This window comes from Myotis yumanensis, unplaced genomic scaffold (assembly GCF_028538775.1).
Source record: "Myotis yumanensis isolate MYYU_CA2020_CCGP unplaced genomic scaffold, mMyoYum1.0.hap1 SCAF_11, whole genome shotgun sequence".
In the NCBI taxonomy this organism is placed as follows: Eukaryota; Metazoa; Chordata; class Mammalia; order Chiroptera; family Vespertilionidae; genus Myotis; species Myotis yumanensis.
This window is the reverse complement of record NW_027223762.1, coordinates 36,379,084-36,398,630: the sequence shown is the minus strand read 5'-3', so window position 1 is coordinate 36,398,630 and position 19,547 is coordinate 36,379,084. Positions and strand designations below refer to the sequence as shown.

At 40.5% G+C, this 19,547-nt stretch overlaps 1 protein-coding gene and 1 pseudogene across 2 annotated transcripts in view; one reads left to right on the top strand and one right to left on the bottom strand.

Moving 5' to 3' along the window:
• UGP2 (UDP-glucose pyrophosphorylase 2) overlaps positions 1-19,547 on the bottom strand; it is a 49,086-nt gene that overhangs the window by 13,270 nt on the left and 16,269 nt on the right. For both annotated transcript variants that reach the window (XM_070429333.1, XM_070429332.1), the window contains exons 2-4: positions 17,883-18,010; positions 16,980-17,087; positions 274-459 (exon numbers count right to left, since the gene is read on the bottom strand). In XM_070429333.1, the coding sequence (XP_070285434.1) occupies positions 274-459; positions 16,980-17,087; positions 17,883-17,996 (408 nt within the window). In that variant the 5' untranslated portion in view covers positions 17,997-18,010. The remainder of the gene's footprint in view (positions 1-273; positions 460-16,979; positions 17,088-17,882; positions 18,011-19,547) is intronic.
• LOC139019434 (zinc finger protein SNAI1 pseudogene) lies at positions 12,375-15,058 on the top strand (annotated as a pseudogene).

The window sequence follows — 19,547 nt, the reverse complement described above, 5'->3', positions numbered from 1 at the left end:
GGGAGGGAGGAGGAGACATCAAAGGGAATCCAAATAGTAGATCCAGATCTTTCAGCAATCACAAATGCTATTTAAAGATCAAAGGTTTTTACATCACCCTAGGGATGTGCCCTAAGAAACACCAAACCTTTTTTATACGAAAATAGAGACTAAAGATAGCAAGCTCCCTGACTAGCTCAAATCCACATCTGTTATTTTATAAAGTAATGCTTATAATACTTAAGAACTAAAAACAATTTTAGTGGCTTGTGAGAAAGGCCAAATGTTACTCACTTCAATTTGCTGAACCGTCAGATCCAAAAAGGTGTTCTCATTCCTCACACCAATCAGACTTTTCGGACCTTTGCAGCCCATGCTGGTTCCCAAACCGCCATTGAGTTTTACCACCACCAGCTTGTTCAGCACAGAAGACACATTATCAGGTAAGCCCCTGGCCTTTATCTTTTCATAGGGTTGAATCTAAAATTAAAAAAAAATTACAGAAGTAATTCCTTCAGCTTTCTGAAAGGTTAAACCAAACCAATCCCAGGGTTATTTCCAGGCTTCCTACAAGAGTTTTGCTTTCTTGCCCTGGCCGATTTGGCTCAGTGGATGGAGCATCGGCCTGTGGACCGAAGGGTCCCAGGTTCAATTCCGGTCAAGGGCACATGGCCTGGGTTGTGGGCTTAATCCCCAATAGGGGGTATGCAATGATTCTCTCTTATCACTGATGTTTCTGTCTCTCTCTCCCTCTTCCTTCCTCTCTGAAATCAATAAAAATATGATTTTTTTTAAAAAAAAGAGTTTTGCTTTCTTTGTGGAAAGTTTCAGCTATATTTCCCATACAGGCCCTTCTGATTCAAAAGCAAGTACTGGCAACATCCCTGGCACACAGAAGTAGTTCAGTGGTTCATTTACAACGGAGTACCAGAAGGGGGAAAGTTACAGTCCACAAATATTTGGCTGGCTGGTGAGAACATGCAGTCCTCTCAGACTACCTTCAGAAACTCAAAATTCCCAATCTGTATCAACATAACAAATGGGAGACACAAAACTCATCAAGCCTATAAATATTTCTGGCGCACAACAGATCTACTTCAATTCCAGAGAAGTTTATATATGATCACACATTGTTCCTTCTTCCAAAGGAGACAAAAACCAAAACCAAAATATTCCTTGCTATTCTCCTCCATTCAGTCCTAAGTTTGTCCTTCAGCAGATCAATGGATAAAACAAAATGTGATATATACATAAAATGGAATATTATTCAGCATTAAAAAAGAAGAAAATTCTGGCACATGGACAAATCTTATTAAGTGAAATAAGTGGTCATAAAAAGACAAATGCTTGTACAACTCTATTTATATGAGGCACCTATAGTCAGATTCATATAGGCAGAAAGTAGAAGGGTGATTACCAAGGATTGCCAGTAGGGAGAAATGGGAAGTTTTTGTTTAACGGGTATAGAGTTTTAATTTTGCAAGATCAAAGAGTTCTAGAGATTGGTTGTGCAACAATGTGAATGTATTTCACACTTGCTTAAGAATGTATGCTTAAGAAACTTTAAAGGTGATTTTAAAAAGATTGTTCCTATACATAAAGATTAGAAAATAAAATTGATTAAAAATGTGTCTTTTATAATACCATCAAAAATAGTAAATAGCAAATATTTAGGAATACATCTAACAAAAGATATGCAAGCGTTCTATATGGAACACTATAAAACACTTTTGAGAAAACTTAAAAGACGAAATCAGATGTATTTATCATGTTTATAAATTAGAAGACTTACCAATATAAAGATGTCAGTTTTCCTCAAACTGATCAATGCAATTCGAATCAGAATCTCAAGAATTTCTTTGTCGCCAGAACCGGTTTGGCTCAGTGGCTAGAGCGTCAGCCTGCGGACTCAAGGGTCCCAGGTTCAATTCCGGTCAAGGGCATGTACCTTGGTTGCGGGCACATCCCCAGTGGGGGGCGTGCAGGAGGCGGCTGATCGATGTTTCTCTCTCATCGATGTTTCTAACTCTCTATCCCTCTCCCTTCCTCTCTGTAGAAAATCAATAAAAAAAAAATAATTTCTTTGTGTGAAAACTGACAGGCCAATTTAAAGTGTGTATGATTATGTAAAGGGCCAGGAATAGTCAACATACTCTCAAAGTTGAGAGAACCAGATTTACAACATTCTTTTTTTAAAATTATAAATATACTTAGCATAAAAGTTGCCATCTTAACCATTTTAAGTATATAGTTCAATAGTATTAAGTATGTTCACATTATTGTGCAATGTCCAGAACTTTTTTTCATCTAGCAAAATTGGAACTATATTCATTTAGAACAAGGCACATTCCCTCCCTCCTCCACCCATCTCCTGGCAATCACACTTGTACTTTCTCCCTCTGTGAGTTTGACTACTCTACACACCTCATACAAGTGGAATCACACAGCATTTGTCTTTTTGTGACTTACTTATTTCACTTAGCCTAATGTCCTCAAGATTCATTTTGCATTCTTTTTTTTTAAATGGCTTATATATTTGAGGATGTCCCCAAATAATGCAGGTTTTTCCAGAAGAATGTCCATGTTTAATAACATCTACTTATGTGTATAAAGGACTAGTATGAAGGCCTGGATTACAGATATAGGTTGACATACTATGGCAAACTGAGCCTTAAAAACTCTTTTATTCCATTTGCAGATATTAAATAGAATACAAGTTCTGAAGTCTTAGCTTAGTAATCAGAAAACCAATTCCCTTTATTTGAATTTAATAAATGTAACACACCCTTAATTTACATTAAAAGAATTAAAAGATTAAAAGGGTTAAAAGAATACTACAAGCATAAACACAGTTCTAGAAGTATAAATCTAAGAAAATGCTGCTCTTCAGATACGTGTGAAAACAATGCAGAATGGCAGGATTTGGGTTTCAGACACTGTTCAACACCTGGGTTCTGATTTACTAGTTTCTCTGAAGGATGGGCAACTTGTTACTTCAAGATGAAAACTTTACAAAAATGTAAACAATGTAAAAAGAGATTTCTTCATAATTAAGTATGTAGTCAAAAGATCAACAGATTGGCACTTTTTTCACTATTACTCTCTAGGCATAATGCTATCCAACAGAACTTTCTACAATTATGGAAACGTCTTGTAATTTGTGGTGGCCACCTGTGGCTACTGAGCACTTGAAATGTAGCTATTGGAACTAAAGTTTTAAATTTATTTAAAATTAATATAAATCAACATGTAGGGAGTGGCATCTGTGGTTCTAAATGGTTAACTAAAAAAAAAAAATCAACCAATGTATCAGAATTATGTTTCAATTTATTTTAAAATTTTATTTATTGATTTTTGAGAGAGAGAGAGAGAGAGAGAGAGAGAGAGAGAAATCAATTTGTTGTTCCACTTATTTATTCATTCATTGATTGCTTCTTGTATGTGCCCTGACCTGGAATGAAACCCACAACCTTGGCACATTGGGTTGATACTCCAACCATACCTGGCCAGGGCTTGTTTCCGTTCATTTTAATAAAACTCTGCCAGAACCTTTTTTTGTTCAATATAATCTTTTTCACTTTAATAACACTGATATCCCATCACAAAACAGTCAACCAAACATATAAAAAGATGAGCATTTCTGATTCTTATTCTCATGAGTCAACATTCCAATTATACAACAGTGCATAGTAGTGCATCCTATCCTATATAAAATACTAATATGCAAATCGACCGAACAGCGGAATAACCAGTCACTATGACACGCACTGACCACCAGGGGGCAGACGCTCAACACAGGAGCTGCCCCCTGGTGGTCAGTGCGCTCCCACAGGGGAAGTGCAGCTCAGCCAGAAGCCAGGCTCACGGCTGGCGAGCCCAGCAGCAGTGGCGGGAGCCTCTCCCACCTCCAAGGAAGCACTAAGGAGCAGCAAGCTGGGTCTGCGAGAGCCCTGGACTGCGAGAGGGATGTCTGACTGCCGACTTGGGGAGATCGGGCCTAAGCTGGCAGGTGGACATCCCCCACCCCAAGGGTCCCGGACTGCAAGAGGGTGCAGGCTAAGCTGAGGGACACCCCTCCCCCCCCCCCCAAGTGCACGAATCTCATTCACTGGGCCTCTAGTTGTAATATAATACATAGTTTTTATTAAGGATGCACCGATGGTTAACTTCAGTCTCAGAATTTCACCAAATAATCTGTACTCAGCTTTAGCCTAGGCCTCAGGAAGACCGAATGCCAACTCCTACACTTAAACACCATTTCTGAGGAAAGAACTATGGAGGGAAAGGGAATAAGAGTCACAAGGTGTGTGGTAACAAGGTACAATGAGGGAAGAGATGTCCAGACTGGCAGGTTAGTGTTGCTGTTAGAAGCCTTCACTGGAGGTCTTTCACATGTTTGGGGACTTATTAACACACACACACACCCCACACAAAGAAAGGCACCAATAGTTTGCTTACAGCAAGCCAGGACACTTTTTGTCTAAAGTTTATTATAGGTTAAATTTAGTGGTAAGCACAACTTTCCATCACATAAATTACCCTATATGCCAACAGAAGTTCTTTCTGTTCATCACGCTGTTCACATCCTCACCAGAAACCTCACAAAGCAATCCCTCAGACCTCAGTTTAGTTCAATAAGCCACGGGTATCTGTGTTAGAAAGTTGCTTGGCAACAGCTGAAGTTAACACTAGACACACCTAGTGACAGAGACATTTCTTGACCTGCTCTTCACTTTCGCCTCTTGGCTCCCTAAGGAGAATGCACAAAGACATCTATTCAGACAAAGATGGATGGTGTTTGGAGACAACAGGGAGTACCATGCACGGCCTGATATGTGCTCAACGTTACTCTGAATCCGTTAGTCAATTACTAGTTCGATCTTTGTGCTTTCAATCCTAATCACTCTGTTTCTCTTTCTTCCAGACATGAATAGAATTCAGTGTTCAAAGAGTTCTAGTACAACTAAATATACAGTAGGGCACCTTTATAGGTGAGATGGGGAGACCCCATGAGGCTCCCTGCAAAATGTGCAAGGCTAGGCCACTCTTATTCTCTTCTCACTGGGATAAAAGAATTGGTCAAATACCCAACTTCCTCTGGGGAATGAACAAAAGTAAGTAGTTGGCAACCTATTTAAGAACAAAATTTAAACAACGTTCTGCCCTCTAGGACGTCAATCAAGTTTTTCTGCAGAAGCTGATTTTTTAAAAGATCTTTTAAGAACTGTCTGCCATGATCTGTTTCTTGCCCAGTCTGTTCACAACTTAGTTTCCAGTTAGAAGAAAAGCTGAATTCATCACACAGTCATGGACACACTGTTCCCATTAGCAATAGTATAACCCAGTTCTTGGTAGCATATTTGTGCTATTCCTGGAGATGATGCCAAACAGCACAAACAAGCTAACAATACCTGCCCTGTTACGATTCACAAGGGTATGTTTATTGCAATCTGAAAGGTTGTGTTTTTTTTTTCAACAAAAATGCTTGCTGGAAAAAATGATCTGTGTAAACAGAAAAACAGATTTAGAATGACACTCCATATGTACAGGAAGTGTCCCAAGAACATGGGCTTATTCACTCAACCCTTTCTGCAGTATCTTGAGTGCCAATTTTTGTGCTAGGCATATTGTCTCATTTCACATTCCTAAAGGTAACAACCCAAATCTGGGTTGTTTGAAAGCTTCTAGAGATTAATTTAATGACAGTAAAGTCATACCTAGACCAGGGATCTTTTTTTCCCATTAAGGGAAAGCTGACAAATCATGTACATTGTCACATGGTCCACCAACAAGTTCATCAACATCCTCTCAACCACTAAGCTGAGCTAAATTCGTATTTCACAAAGCAAATAAAAGCCATCATATACACAGGTCCTCAAGACCTTCCTGCATCTCCATATCTGCTTCTTCCCTTCTTTCTGGTTACAAGAAGAGCTGTCTCCCACCCTAGGGCAATCTCTCCACCAGTGCCCACCTCAAGAACCTCATTTCTTTAATATCCAGTCTCATCTTCAGTCTTTCCCTCTCCATTCCTTTCCATCTGCATGAACATATTCAAATAATTGCCATAAAAAAATCAAGGAAAACAGCGACATATACTCACTCATTCCTTCCAACACCCACATCCTTTTTTTCCTCCATATTCTTAGAGGCAAAACTTCTTGACAAAAGTTACTACATTCACCTCTACTTCTTCACCTCCCTTTTACACTCCCTTCACTCAGTACAATCTAACTTTTTCCATCATTCAATAAATTGCTCTTAACAAGGTCGTCAACATCCTTGGAACTGCTAAATCCTATCCATAACATTAATATTTCTCTTACTTGCGCACTCAGCTGCATTTAACATATTTGAATACTCCCTAAATTTTAAAATGCTCTTTCCCCTTGACTTGTGAAACACCACACTCTATTTTCCTCCTCTTCTGCCTGATCCTTTTCAAGCCCATCCTAAGTAGACCTCCTTGCTCCTGGCAATCTGCTCCAATCCCATGGCTCCAATCACTCCTGTCTCTTGGGCACCAAGACACACTCAGCTGCTAAGCCAGGAGCCTACTCACACCTGATCAGTGATCAAGTCCTGTCAGTCTTGCCATCAGTCAGCAGCCTGTTTAGCTCTTACCTGTGTTAATGCAGCAGTCTCTTTACCCTCTACCTTGCAGGTGGGCAATCTTTTTAAAAAGAGAACTTGAACATGTTTCTCTGCTTATTACACCATTCACACACATACAAAAAAAGACATCGACATGGCATAGCAGTTATTAGCTGCCTATACCAACATCATTTTTCCCTTCCAGTTTAGAAACCCAATTTTCAGCTGGGCACATCACCAATCCAAATAAAAGACTACATTACCCAGCCTCCCTGTAGCTATTTGTGCCAAAGTTCTGATCAGTATGATTAACTGGAAGGGAGTTGAAAGAATTCCAGGAAGTTTCTGTGAAACTGTAGGGGACGTACCCTTCTTCCTTCTTCCTGCTGTTTGGAATGGAGACATGATGACTAAAGTTCACTTAGGTGGCCATCTGGGAGATCATGAGGAGATACACTAAGGAAAAAAGAGTGGCAAGATAGAGAAGCCCAGGCTCCTGATGACCACCAAGCTGTCATACTAGCTCTGGGTTGTCTCTGTCTGAATTTATTTTGTTATTTTGAGTTTCACTATTTTTTTAATATATTTTATTGATTTTTTACAGAGAGGAAGGGAGAGGGATAGAGAGTTAGAAACATCGATGAGAGAGACACATCGATCAGCTGCCTCCTGCACACTCCCTACTGGGGATATGCCCGCAACCAAGGTACATGCCCTTGACCATAATCGAACCTGGGACCCTTGAGTCCGCAGGCTGACCCTCTATCCACTGAGCCAAACCGGCTAGGGCTTGCGTTTCACTATTAAATATAACGGAATCTAGTCCTAAATGGAAGACACAGCTTTCAAGGTCCTTAATGATTTAGCCCTTTTGCCTTTCACTCCTTTCTCTCCTAAACTCAACACACTGTGCTCCAGGAACACAGATAAGCTCTCTAAGATGCCACATCTCATTTGTAGTCCTCTGCACTTTTCCCCCTCATGCACCCTCACTTCACCAATGACCATTTCTTCATCCTCTACATCTCAGGTCAGACCAGGGACTCTCGGGCTTCATGAGCTATCAGGCACTTGTAAAAATCAGAAGCTAATAGACCCTCTTTCAGAAAACTGACCCCCCCCCCCCAAAAACGTTCTGCATACAATTTACTTCACTGCAATAGAAATTTCATTCACAGAACATAAAAATAATCTTTATAAGAGATGACATTTTCCAGTGAAAGTTAATATGCAAATAAAGCAAAAAGTAAACTTTAACTCTCTTCAAACTGAATTTCTCTATGGCAAATATTTGGTTTGAGTAAGTTGACACAGTAATTTAATTTGAGATGATTACATGCATGCCATTCCATTTTGACTTTTCTTTTTAATGATCACAAGTACTGAAAACCTCAACTCTCTCCAAGGCAAGCTCTGTCAGTGAATGCAGGCTTGTGCTAGGAACACCAGAACTCTCCAAGACTGTGAGAGCACAAAGGCTCACATTGCCTGTGTCTTCAAAATCAGTGCATCCTTGGTGAAGTCTGCATCACTCATGCAGGACTGCACCATCTTCAATGCAAGGCGCACAGATGCTGAGGGGATGCACTACACTGGTAGGCAGCTCTCTCTCACTCTCCTCTGCAGCAGGAAGACCAGAAGTGCTGGCTGGCATCACAGATATCACCTGTGCACTGAGCACCAAGACTTCTCTTCCAGCACAAGTGTTGCCTGGCTTAGAAACTTTATCAGTTTAAAAACATTTTCTGAAGAGGTTCATTAGTAATTCTTTGAGGAGATCAGCAGACACATAAACCAGCAGGATGCAAACCAGTAGTTGGCTGCCCTGAGAAATGTTTGAAATTGCAAAGACATGCCAAGGGGATTGATGTAGCTCCTGTTTCCTCCATGACCTGATTCAGATCACTGTAATAAACTATATCAATTCCAGTGTGAATGATATCCTTTGATGGAAAAGACTGCCCCAAAAATGAATGAGGCAGCACAGTATAGTAGCTGAGCACAGGCTTTGATGCTAGGCTGCCTGGGTTTGAATCTTCAGCTCTACTGCTCATTATGGCAAACTGTTAACTGCTCCAAGCCTTTTTCATTTACTTCATGAATTTCTTATGAGGATAAATGAGATAATGCATACAGGGTGCTAAACAATGTGTGTGGCCCACAGTAAGACTTCAAATGTTTGCTGGTGTTACCACTACATCACTGATTCAGACACACTCTCTTACCCACCCTTGCCCATCACATTTTAGCATTTCTGGAACCAGGATGTATCACACAACCAATGGGATCCTAAAATTAATTGGTTGCACTTTTTTTCTTCCTTAGTGGTACATAAAAGGTGCAACTTATAATCAACGGCATAAATTTGATAAAATATGGTACTGAATTTTTCTTTTTGCTCCAAGTCACAAAGCAGCTTAATGATCTATCAGGTATTGGTTTCACCCAGTCTCTCTCTAGTCATATGTAGCTGAGAATAATTTAAACAGATATCAACACATTATAGTCTGTGAAACAATCAGGCCCGCCACCTGCTTTCATAGTGTCACTGGAACACACACTCTCATTAGTGTACATGTTGTCTATGGCTGCCTTCTGCATAGCCTCAAAGCCTAAAATATTTACTAACTGGACCTTTACAGAAAAGGTCTGTAAATCCTAGTTTAAGACAGTATTCTGAGATGAGAAAAATGCAAGTTTTAATAATATTTCTGCCTTTTCAAACTATGCTTCTAAAATGGCTCTATATACTGCCTGATGACCTCACAGGATGGTCTCAGAGAACAGGATCTCCCTTATGCTATGCTGGCTTCATGCTTCCATTGGTAAGAACACTGCCAAATAACAATCTCCCGGGCTTTTGTACCTTCTTATATTTGTCCAGGAAAGTAAAACTACAGCAGTGTCATTGGTAGCAGAACTCAGGGAATTTTCAGAACAACAGAAAGAAAACCTAGATTAAGAGAAGTCTTTTATCCACTTTTATGAGGTATCTAGAGTAGTCAAATTCACTGAGACAAGAAAGCAGAATGTTGGCTGCCAGGATGGGGGTAGGAGGAAATGGGAATTGTTTAAAGGGTATAGAGTTTGGATTTTGCAAGATTTTTCGAAAAAGTTCTGGAAATTGCTTGCACAACAGTGTGAATATATTTAACATCGTTGTTTTGAGTTCAAAAGGAAAATTCTATCAGCATTTTCATTAATTATTTTGTGCTTCTTTGGACACAGCAGGAAGTTTAAAAATGGGATATAGGTAACAAAATCATCTTGGACAGCTATATAATGTTTCTGGTTTAAAATTGTGTATCTGCAACTTTTCTATAAAGAAAACTATTCTAAAATTAAGTTTATTTTAAAACTCATGTAATAAATTGCTTCTCACTTATTCCATTATTACAGCATTTTATTTCTTACTCTTGAAGTTCCATTCTTACTGCCCTGCCATTAAAAATTGTAGCAACTTCCCAAATGCTGAGATATAAAATTATAATACTCCCATTACAATGGTGTACTTTAAACCTGGTAAACTAGAGAAGAGATGACAATAAAAGAATTGGCAGAAAACCCAAATGACAAAAACAGGAAACTAAAAGCAGGGTGGTTACAGATGGTAAATGATCCTACAAAGTAAAAGATAACTATGAAGAGAAGGTGCTAACTGCTCCTTAAACCTTACTGTGCTCTAAAATTCTTTATAGAAATTCTAGAAGTACAAAGACTTTGGGATATTTTTTAACTGCAAAAGGCAAAACAGGTTACATATAGAGGGCAACAACAAAAAATTCAAACACTACAAATATTCACCACCATTTTATAGAAGTCAGCAGTTTTAACTAATAAAATTAGTCTACTAATGCCTCATGTGAGGCATTTGGACCATATCCTTATCAGCCAAGGTAGTAGTCTTCAAAGAACATTCCTGTTCAGCATGGATTAGAAAGGACAAAGGTAAATGACCCAGGGAATTGGAAAAGAGTTCAAATAGAAGAGATGGGAGGGTCCAAAAGCCAACCTACTTATGTGACTAGGACTAGCTCTTTACTGAAATCACATCTTGAGTTTCTCCTACAAGCCAACCCTCCTTTCATCTAACTGTGAACAAAAGAGGCTTCAAAATAACTGATACTCCCAAATTCCTTAAAAATAAAACTGAAGCTTCTAACATCATCCTGTTTATGCTGTAAACTAGCTTTAAACTCTGTGGTACTACATGGCCAATGACTAAAGTACATTGTTAGCTTAATTATGTCATTCACATTATTGGGGCAGCTTTGGAAAAAATGGAAGTGGGGGAGGGAGGGAAAGACCAGAGGCTATAAAAAAAAGGTCTATGGAAGGTTAAGGGGCAGGTGTGTGTGTATATGTGTGTGTGTTGCGGGGGGTGGGGGGGGGGGGGCAGGAGATAAAAGTTAAGAGGAAGGCCAAGTGACATAAAACTAAGGGTGGAGGCTGAGCTTTTTCCTTTTGAGATGTCTGAATGAAGGAAAAGCAGTATTTCAGAAAGATATATATTTGCTTAGCTTGTGTGTTTAAGGGAAGACGGAAATGGGAACTAGAGCCTTGTAAGGATTTAAGAAGAAGCATAATTTAAAGCTGCACAGGGAAGAATTGGGATGAAAGAAAAGGTCTACATCTTGATTGTGATGGTAGTTAAATGACTGTATGCATTTGCTGGAACTCATAAAACTATACACGAAAAAGGATAAATTTTATTATACTTAAAATTATATCTCAATAAACCTGACATTTTTAAAAGCTATTAACAGCTAAAATGCTGATTAACCTATAAGGTTTGTTTATCACAATGTAAAACAACAAACACAAAAAACAAGAATAAGTATTTTTAAACTATTTGGATTGATGTTTTACAATATTGAAAATCTAACCAAACTGTTTGTGGTATATAATGAAGCATGCTTTTTATTAAATTCTATTCCAGTCTTCCACCCTCAGTGTCTCTCTTAAATGGAAAGTGTGGTTTCTGACATCTCTCCAGTGTAGCCTCGGTGAACAGGAGCTGCAATGGCAGGCAAGTGACTCAGCATCTGGCGCTGCACTTGGAGAAGCAGGCACATCCACCATATGCTCCACAACTAGAAAACAAGCTACATGCTGAAAGCCTATTATTTCTAGACTCCTACTGTTCTCGAAGCTTTTTTTTCCTCTTTTATCTTCCTCCCATCCTCAGAGAAGTCTTGCCTTAAGGTTAACCCCAGGAGTCTACCTTAATACCTGCAAGTCTTACTTCTACCCCTATGCCAGTTAGATGCTTCCACAGCACCCCATGGACTGCTTATCATGCTGTTCTATAGATAGCTGTTTCTGAATCCATTTTCTCTACAAACTGGAAGCCAAAATGCTGAAGAGGGACCAAGACTGATTTTTGTAGCCCCAGCACCAAGCTAGTGCCTTGTAGAGGCAAGGCATCCTATAACTGTTTCTTCAATGAGACTCTAAGACAGTAGTTAACCTTTACAGGTTATGAGCCCCTTTGAGAATCTGATGAAAGTCAGGGAATCTGCTCTGAAAAATATGTACATTTATACACAGTTTTACTTATAATATCAAGAAATCTATGAAAGACCTAAAATCTCTGCAGAGATTTCCCCAGCTAAGATGCCTGGTGTAAACATTCCAGTTTCATTCTATACAAGGGGAGAAACAGAGAGTCAGCTGTCCACATGTGATCTAAAATAAGGAAAAGGATTTAGTAAAATATCCCCAAGGAATTACAGGGCAGAAAGGATTAGAATTAGAGGTAGGCATGGGCCATCCATCTTATATAAAATTTTCTCAGTGTCAACATTATAAGTTCACGGCTATCCTATATTAAATAAAGATAAGGGAAATTCCCTAACAGTTATGCCACAGATGAAGATGTGGGACAGGAGAACCTCACAAACACGTTTTTCTCATCCAATTATAAGACACAAGATACCTACATAAAAGATACACATGGAAGAGTATAATACAACACATGAGCCATGGTCCAAAAAGACTCTGTAGGATGGGGGTTGTGGAGGAGGGAATGGTAGTATGTTCAAAGAATGGTACTACCACAAATACCCATACTAAAATTTTCCCAAGAGCTCAACTGTGTGGTACTGGACTGTCCCCTACAGTGGACACAAGGGCAGTGGTTAGAGACCTTGGTCCAACATTACCTAGGTCTCTCGAAGTCAGTCATGAAACTGACATTAAAGAAGCCATGTATTTACTATTTATATAGTGAAATAATAAATAACTAACCAGAATGGAATTAAGAATCACAGACTTGTGGTCAGTCTCCTTTGGCATGTCCTCCTCCTAAAATAAAGGTCCTATATATATATAAAGGCACATGTGAAGAAAGGTAGTCCTGGGGAAAACTAAAGACTGTTCAATTCACTGTGGAATCAAAAGGTAGGAAATTAGATTTGGCAATATTTGCTAAATTAATATTAGTTTATTTGCTTAGATTAGTAAATCTATATATTATAATTTTAAAACTTTATGTCAAGGATAAGACTCTTGAATCCAGCAATGTTCTTAGGGCTATTTCCTTAAATGCCACTATTTCCTTTTTGTAGAAAATGTTTACATGTGGGACCTCACTTTATCTTCACACACACAAAAAAACAAGTCTCTAATGGCTTTAGCATTAGCTGACTGCAGCTGGAAGTCTTCACCATGCTCTGAGCAAACCATCCTGTGTCACATCATGTCAGATCCTTGCCCAAATTGCCTCCAGTGAGTCTTTCAAAAAGATGTGCAAACATTAGCTGAACAATATACTACGATTCATCTTCAAAAAAAAGAAAACCTGGACAGCGCAGCAGCTCGGCCTCGCAGGGGAGGGTCCTTATGACACCAGCACAGCTCGGCGACCCCGGCTTGCTTCGGCCACCATGCCGCGCTCTTTCCTGTCAGGAAGTCTGCCTGCTCCTGCTGGAGGCCCAACTACAGGGAGCTGCAGACTCTTCTCCAGAGTTCACCTTCCAGCAGCCCTATGACCAGGCCTACCTGCTGGCGGTCATCCCACCTCCTGAGGTCCTCAACCCCACGGCCTCACTGCCCACGCTCATCTGGGACTCTCTCCTGGCACCACAAGCCCAGCCAATTGGCTGGGCCTCCCTTCTACCCCGGGAGATCCCCAAGGTTGTTGAGCTGACCTCCCTGTTAGACGAGGACAGTAGGAAAGGCTCCCAGCCTCCCAGCCCACCCTCGCCAGCCCCTTCCTCCTTCTCTTCCACCTCAGCCTCTTCCCTGGAGGCCGACGGTTATGCTGCCTTCCTGGGCTTGGGCCCATTGCCCAAGCAGCTGTCTGGGCTCTCAGGGGAAAGGACCCCTAGTCTTGCAAGGCCTTCAACTGCAAATACTGCAACAAGGAATACGTCAGCCTGGGTGCCCTCAAGATGCACGTCCGAAGCCACACCCTGCCCTGCGTCTGTGGCACCTGCGGGAAGGCCTTCTCCAGACCCTGGCTGCTATAGGGCCATGTCCGGACCCATACCGGGAAAAGCCCTTCTCCTGCTCCCACTGCAACTGTGCTTTTGCTGACCGCTCCAACCTGCGGGCCCACCTCCAGACCCACTCAGATGTCAAGAAGTACCAGTACAAGACATGCTCCCGCACCTTCTCCCGCATGTTCCTGCTCCACAAACACCAAGAGTCAGGCTGCTCAGGGGGCCCCCACTGACCCCCACGGCCGCTTCTGCCTCTCCAGACCCTCCCCCTGCAGTGGCCTCCCCCAACTCTGGAAGGAAGGACTCCTGCATCCTTCTCACCGCTGTAGAATTCCCTTCTGAGCTCCCCTTTTGGCTGTTGGAGCTTCACAGGGCACTGAGGACCATTTTCCAGTGTGTCTGCTTGGGGGGCCTCAGGTGGCTCTGTGGACGGCTGATGGGAGGGTGGCCCCTTCTGGCAGCCACTGCTCCCCAGCGAGCATTCTGGAGTTGGCCTTGATGTGTGGGCTTGTGTATCCAAAACTGTTTGGATACAGCTGCTTTGAGCTACAGGACAAAACCCAACAGACTGATAGAGGCTCCCACCCCACTCCTGCCCACCCCAGAAACCCTCAGGCCACCTCTCCAGGAGGTTTAACTGCAGCGATCCACCCCCGGGGTGTCCACGGGGCCTGCGGGGGCAGTCTCTGACACAAGGACATGTCTAGACCCCAGGATGCCCCAGGCCCGGGCAGCTATTTCAGCCTCCTGTTTGTCATGGTGGCACCTGTTTCACGGGGAATTTAGCATCGTCTCAAAAAGGAATGTGAGTAATTGCCATCACTTGTCAGGGGCCCAAATAGGATGCTTCGGCCCAACCAATGTGTCTCCCAGAACTATTTTCAGGGACCCAACAGGTGGGCCCAGGAGGAAGATGTTTACATTTTTTTAAAAGGTACACTGGTATTCATATTGCAAGCAACATTTTGTACTAAGGAAGCATTCTGTATAGTTATATGTACAGTTTATTGATATTTAATAAAGCGGTTAATTTATATGTAAAAAAAAAGGGGGGGGGAAGAAAACCTGTGTATTTTTACTCTGCACATGTACACTGTAACTTTCTCAGAATGCTTTGTCATTTAAACATACATATTTCAATGTTTTTATAGTGATAGACTAAGAATACAAAAAGCTCTCAGTTATTTTATGAATAAAAACAAAATCTGTTGAAGCTAAACACCATATTGGTATGATATTCTGTATGCCAATTCTCTGCCTCACTTAAAAAAAGAAAAGGAGTTGATCAGTATAACTCCTTCACCCCTTTAAAGTAAACAAGAACAATGACAATCATAAGTCAACTGGGAACAACTTGTGTTCCTAATTAAATGAAAAGGCCTTCTTTAGAGAACATTTTTCACATAAATGAGAATGTACTTTATTATCACCAGAGGTCACTGCCAGCCAGGTGATAACAGGTTTTAAGTTAGGGCTTAAAAGAACCTGTTAGCCTCAGTACTTTCTTGAGCAGCCTCTACAACCCCTCACCTCTTTTATCTATTTCTCATCCTTCCCCATCCCCAACGGGTAAGCTCAAACACTGCACATGACCAGGAACAAGACATTCCCACAGCCTCTCTAGAAAACAATGAAGTTGTCATATGAAGGTGTATATGCTGACTTGGCTGTCCATGCTCTAGTCTAAAACACTGATCTTATTTTTGTCTGAAAAGTAATTATCCAAATTGAAAAAAGTAAGTTTTCTGGGAGACCAAAGAAGTAAACTACTAACGATCTTCTGAAAAGAAATACACCTAACATGGGGTCAGCAAACATCTATCTATATAAAACCCTAATATGTAAATAGACCAACGGCAGAACAACCAGTGGGATGACCGGTAGCTATGACGCATGCTGACCACCAGGGTGCAGACGCTCAACACAGGAGCTACCCTGAGCCCGCAGGCCCCGATCGTCGGTGGCAGGGGGGTGGAGCCGGCGAGCAGGCGGTGCCAGGCCAGCCAAGGTGGGTGCGAGCGGGGGCCCTGATCACCTTGCCAGTTGCCCCACAGATCGGCCCTGATCACTGGCCAGGCCTAGGGACCCTACCTGTGCACAAATTTCGTGCACCTGGCCTCTAGCCTTTCATAAAGGGCTAGAAAGAAAATAGTTTAGATTTTGCAGGCCATGTGGTCTCCATTGCAAATATTCTTCTCTGCCATTGTAGCATTATAACAGCTATAGACATAAATAAATGAGTGTGGTTGTGTTACAATAAAATTTTATTTACAAAACAAGGTGGCCAACTCCTATACAAAAATATAGATCCTCTGTTATGATACTGTTTACATGCACACCTCTGATGCAAGGTTGATGTGAGAAATGTCACTCTAAATGGCTTGCTCTCTCTCTTCCTTGTTTGTTGTGCAGAAGCTGTTCAATTGGCTCTCAGTTATCTCTCAGATGTGTTCTTGGGAGGGAGTGAGGTCAGTGTCCTCCTATGCCACCATCTTGGTCCCCCCTCTAGATAATCACTTCATTTAAATCATCCATTCAACAACAACACAGGCATACAAACAACTAATACTTAGCATCTGTACATGACCCTACAGACAATAAGAAATCAGATAGTGTGGGAGAGAGGAGGAGGAAAAGAACTTAAATGAAGCCTTACTGTGCGTTTGGTAATTTTCCAAAGAATTGCCTCATAGTCAGGGATATTAAGTTTTGAGGTGGTATTAAAGGGAGATTAGACTTCCATAAGTCTTTTGCAGAACTGGAAAGTTGGGTCTATCAGAAGGCATAATGATGGAAGGCTATCTTTGTAGTTTCAGCATGAGGGAACAGTAAATGCAAAGCAATATTCCTGTGTCTGAATATTCCTGATGGTTTTTACAGATCCCCTAGGCTACTCTACCCCCAAAGTTAAACCAATGTCCTAAATTATCTTACATATTCCTACATATTACTAAAACTTACCGAATCTTCTGGAGGTCTCTGGATTTTTCCCCAATCCACAGAAGGTCCCTTTTCTTGCAAAAATCTATGAAATAGCTTACGAAATCCATCAAGGTCTTTTTTAGTGTGCTATAAAAACAGAAATATATTGGCTCTCAGAATGCTTAATATTTAATAAAAACAGATATATATTGTACACTTAAAATGCCTTTCAATGAAATTTTTAAACTATTAGAACATGGAGTCTTTTTTATCTCCCAATTTAAAACTAAAGAGGGAGGAAAAGCTAATAGGAACCACACTTAAAAGGAATACAAGCAAATAATACTCCCCATATCCCACCAGTGTCATGTACTCTGAACACCATTTGGTCCATGGGAAATCCAAATGGTTCCCTGTATTTATTCACCAATATCTTTGTCTGCTTCTTTTCAGTGAAAATATATGCTCACTAAAAGAACAAAAAGGAACAAAACACAACTATAAAACATTAAGTACAAATTAAAATAGGAAAATGAAAAGGATAATCTATTGATTTGTAAGTAGAAAAGTAAATCTGCCTATTATGGGATCTCTATTATTATGCTGACAAGTAGCATAGTTCTATTAGAACTGGCTCTTTTAAAAAAGGCATTCAGGATATATGGTTCATGAACATTGGTATCCATTTCTCTACCCAATAATATCAAAACACAGAATAAATAAAGTGTAATTTTGTTCTGTTTAGACTTTAGAAACTTCCTAGAATTAAACAAGAAAAAGACAATGGTTTTATAATAGCTAAATGTTGAAAATTCTTAATTGTTAAGCAATCCTAATTTTTTATGTTCTCGTTACATCTTGTGCTTATTTTAAACTGGATGATCAGCAACAGCAACTCAGCATATAGATGAATGAAAGCAAGAAACATTGTAGAGTCCTTACCTCAAACTCATGTGATGGTGCTGTGATGAGTATTTTTTCTAGTTCTTTCTTCACAGATAATTCTAGCTCTTGTCGAATGACCTCTTGGAACTGAGAAGCGCCATCTTGAGACATTGCTTTGCTAAGATCTTGAAACAAAAATATAAAACAACCAACTGAAAAATAAGAAATCCATTTAAACAGCTGCCAAGTTAAAACTGATTTATTTCTGGTTTTCCAGCTAATGAAAAAGGCTCAATGATATAGTCCCATCATCCTCTCACAGAATTTCAGTAGTGTCAACTAGTTAGGACTATATAATCACACTAGAGGCCTGGTGTACGAATTCGTGCACCAGTGGGGTCCTTCAGCCGGGCCTGTGGGATCGGGCTGAAACCGGCTCTCCCATATCAACCAAGGGGTCCTGGATTGCAAGAGGGCACAGGCCAGGCTGAGGGACCCCACCAGTGCATGATCAGGGCCAGGGAAGGACACAGGAGGTTGGCCAGGCAGGGAGGGACCATGGGAGGGCTCCAGGGCATGTCTGGCCCATCTCGCTCAGTTCCGATTGGCCAGACCACAGCAGCAAGCTAACCTACCAGTCAGAGCGTCTTTCCTCTGGTAGTCAATGCACGTCACAGCGAGCAGTTGAGCGGCCTTAGCATATCATTAGCATATTACTCTTTTTGAATGGATGACCAGACACTTAGTATATTAGGCTTTTATTATATAGGATGTGATTACATTTGACTATTTTGCACATCTATATGCTTTACTACTATATCTGAAATACTAAACACTTTTGGGAAGATGGGGCAGGTGGAAGTAAAAAGATTAATCTTCATTTGAGTACATAATTCCATCTCTATTCATGTTTCCCTCCTAGCCATTAAAACTAGAGTAAAATCAGAACAATTGGGGTAATGTTAATAAGGATATGTGTTATGGAACATGCCCTTACGGAACTCCAGCTGCATCATAAGATAATGAAGGGGTCTAGCAATTTCGCAGAAGCAAGACTCCTTCTTCCTTCAGGCCACATGAAAATTTAAGGAATCCCTTCTATTTTAGAAGGAGAGCCACTATAGTTTCATATTCCTTTCTAGAAGAACCCCTTGAGAAATAGATAATGGCAATTCCAAGTTGTTTCTACTTCCTTTGGCATCAAAATTTTAATTTTAAAAAGAGGAGGGCACATGGCTACTTCCCCACTCTGATCCTCAATTTCAGTAAAGACCTTTCAGTACTCATCTGTGTCAGACAAGACTACCAGGACTTCTGGCATAGCTGAGCATCTCTGTGACAGTCGGATCTTGCTAAAGGTGACAGAAATGCCTTTTAGATTAAAACAAAAATAGAAAAATACAGAAAAAGAAAACATCCTAGGCTCAAGTATCTCAAGAGAAAAATGCCAACATAGATGTTTTACACACTTAAGTATCTAGATTATCCTATTTTTTATAAAATAAGGGACAGGCTGATTATTGCTCACCTCCCCTTTATCCTTAATACCTAACTCAATCTTATTTTATAAATGTATTTGTGAAGTTTATGTTCAAACATTTTCTTTAATAATTAGTTCTACAAATGTTGGTTAATTTAGCAGAATCATATTTCACATAGCATAAATTCTTTTATTTATCTGGGTAGCAGGAAACATTTATATAGACAGAATTAAAGCCAACA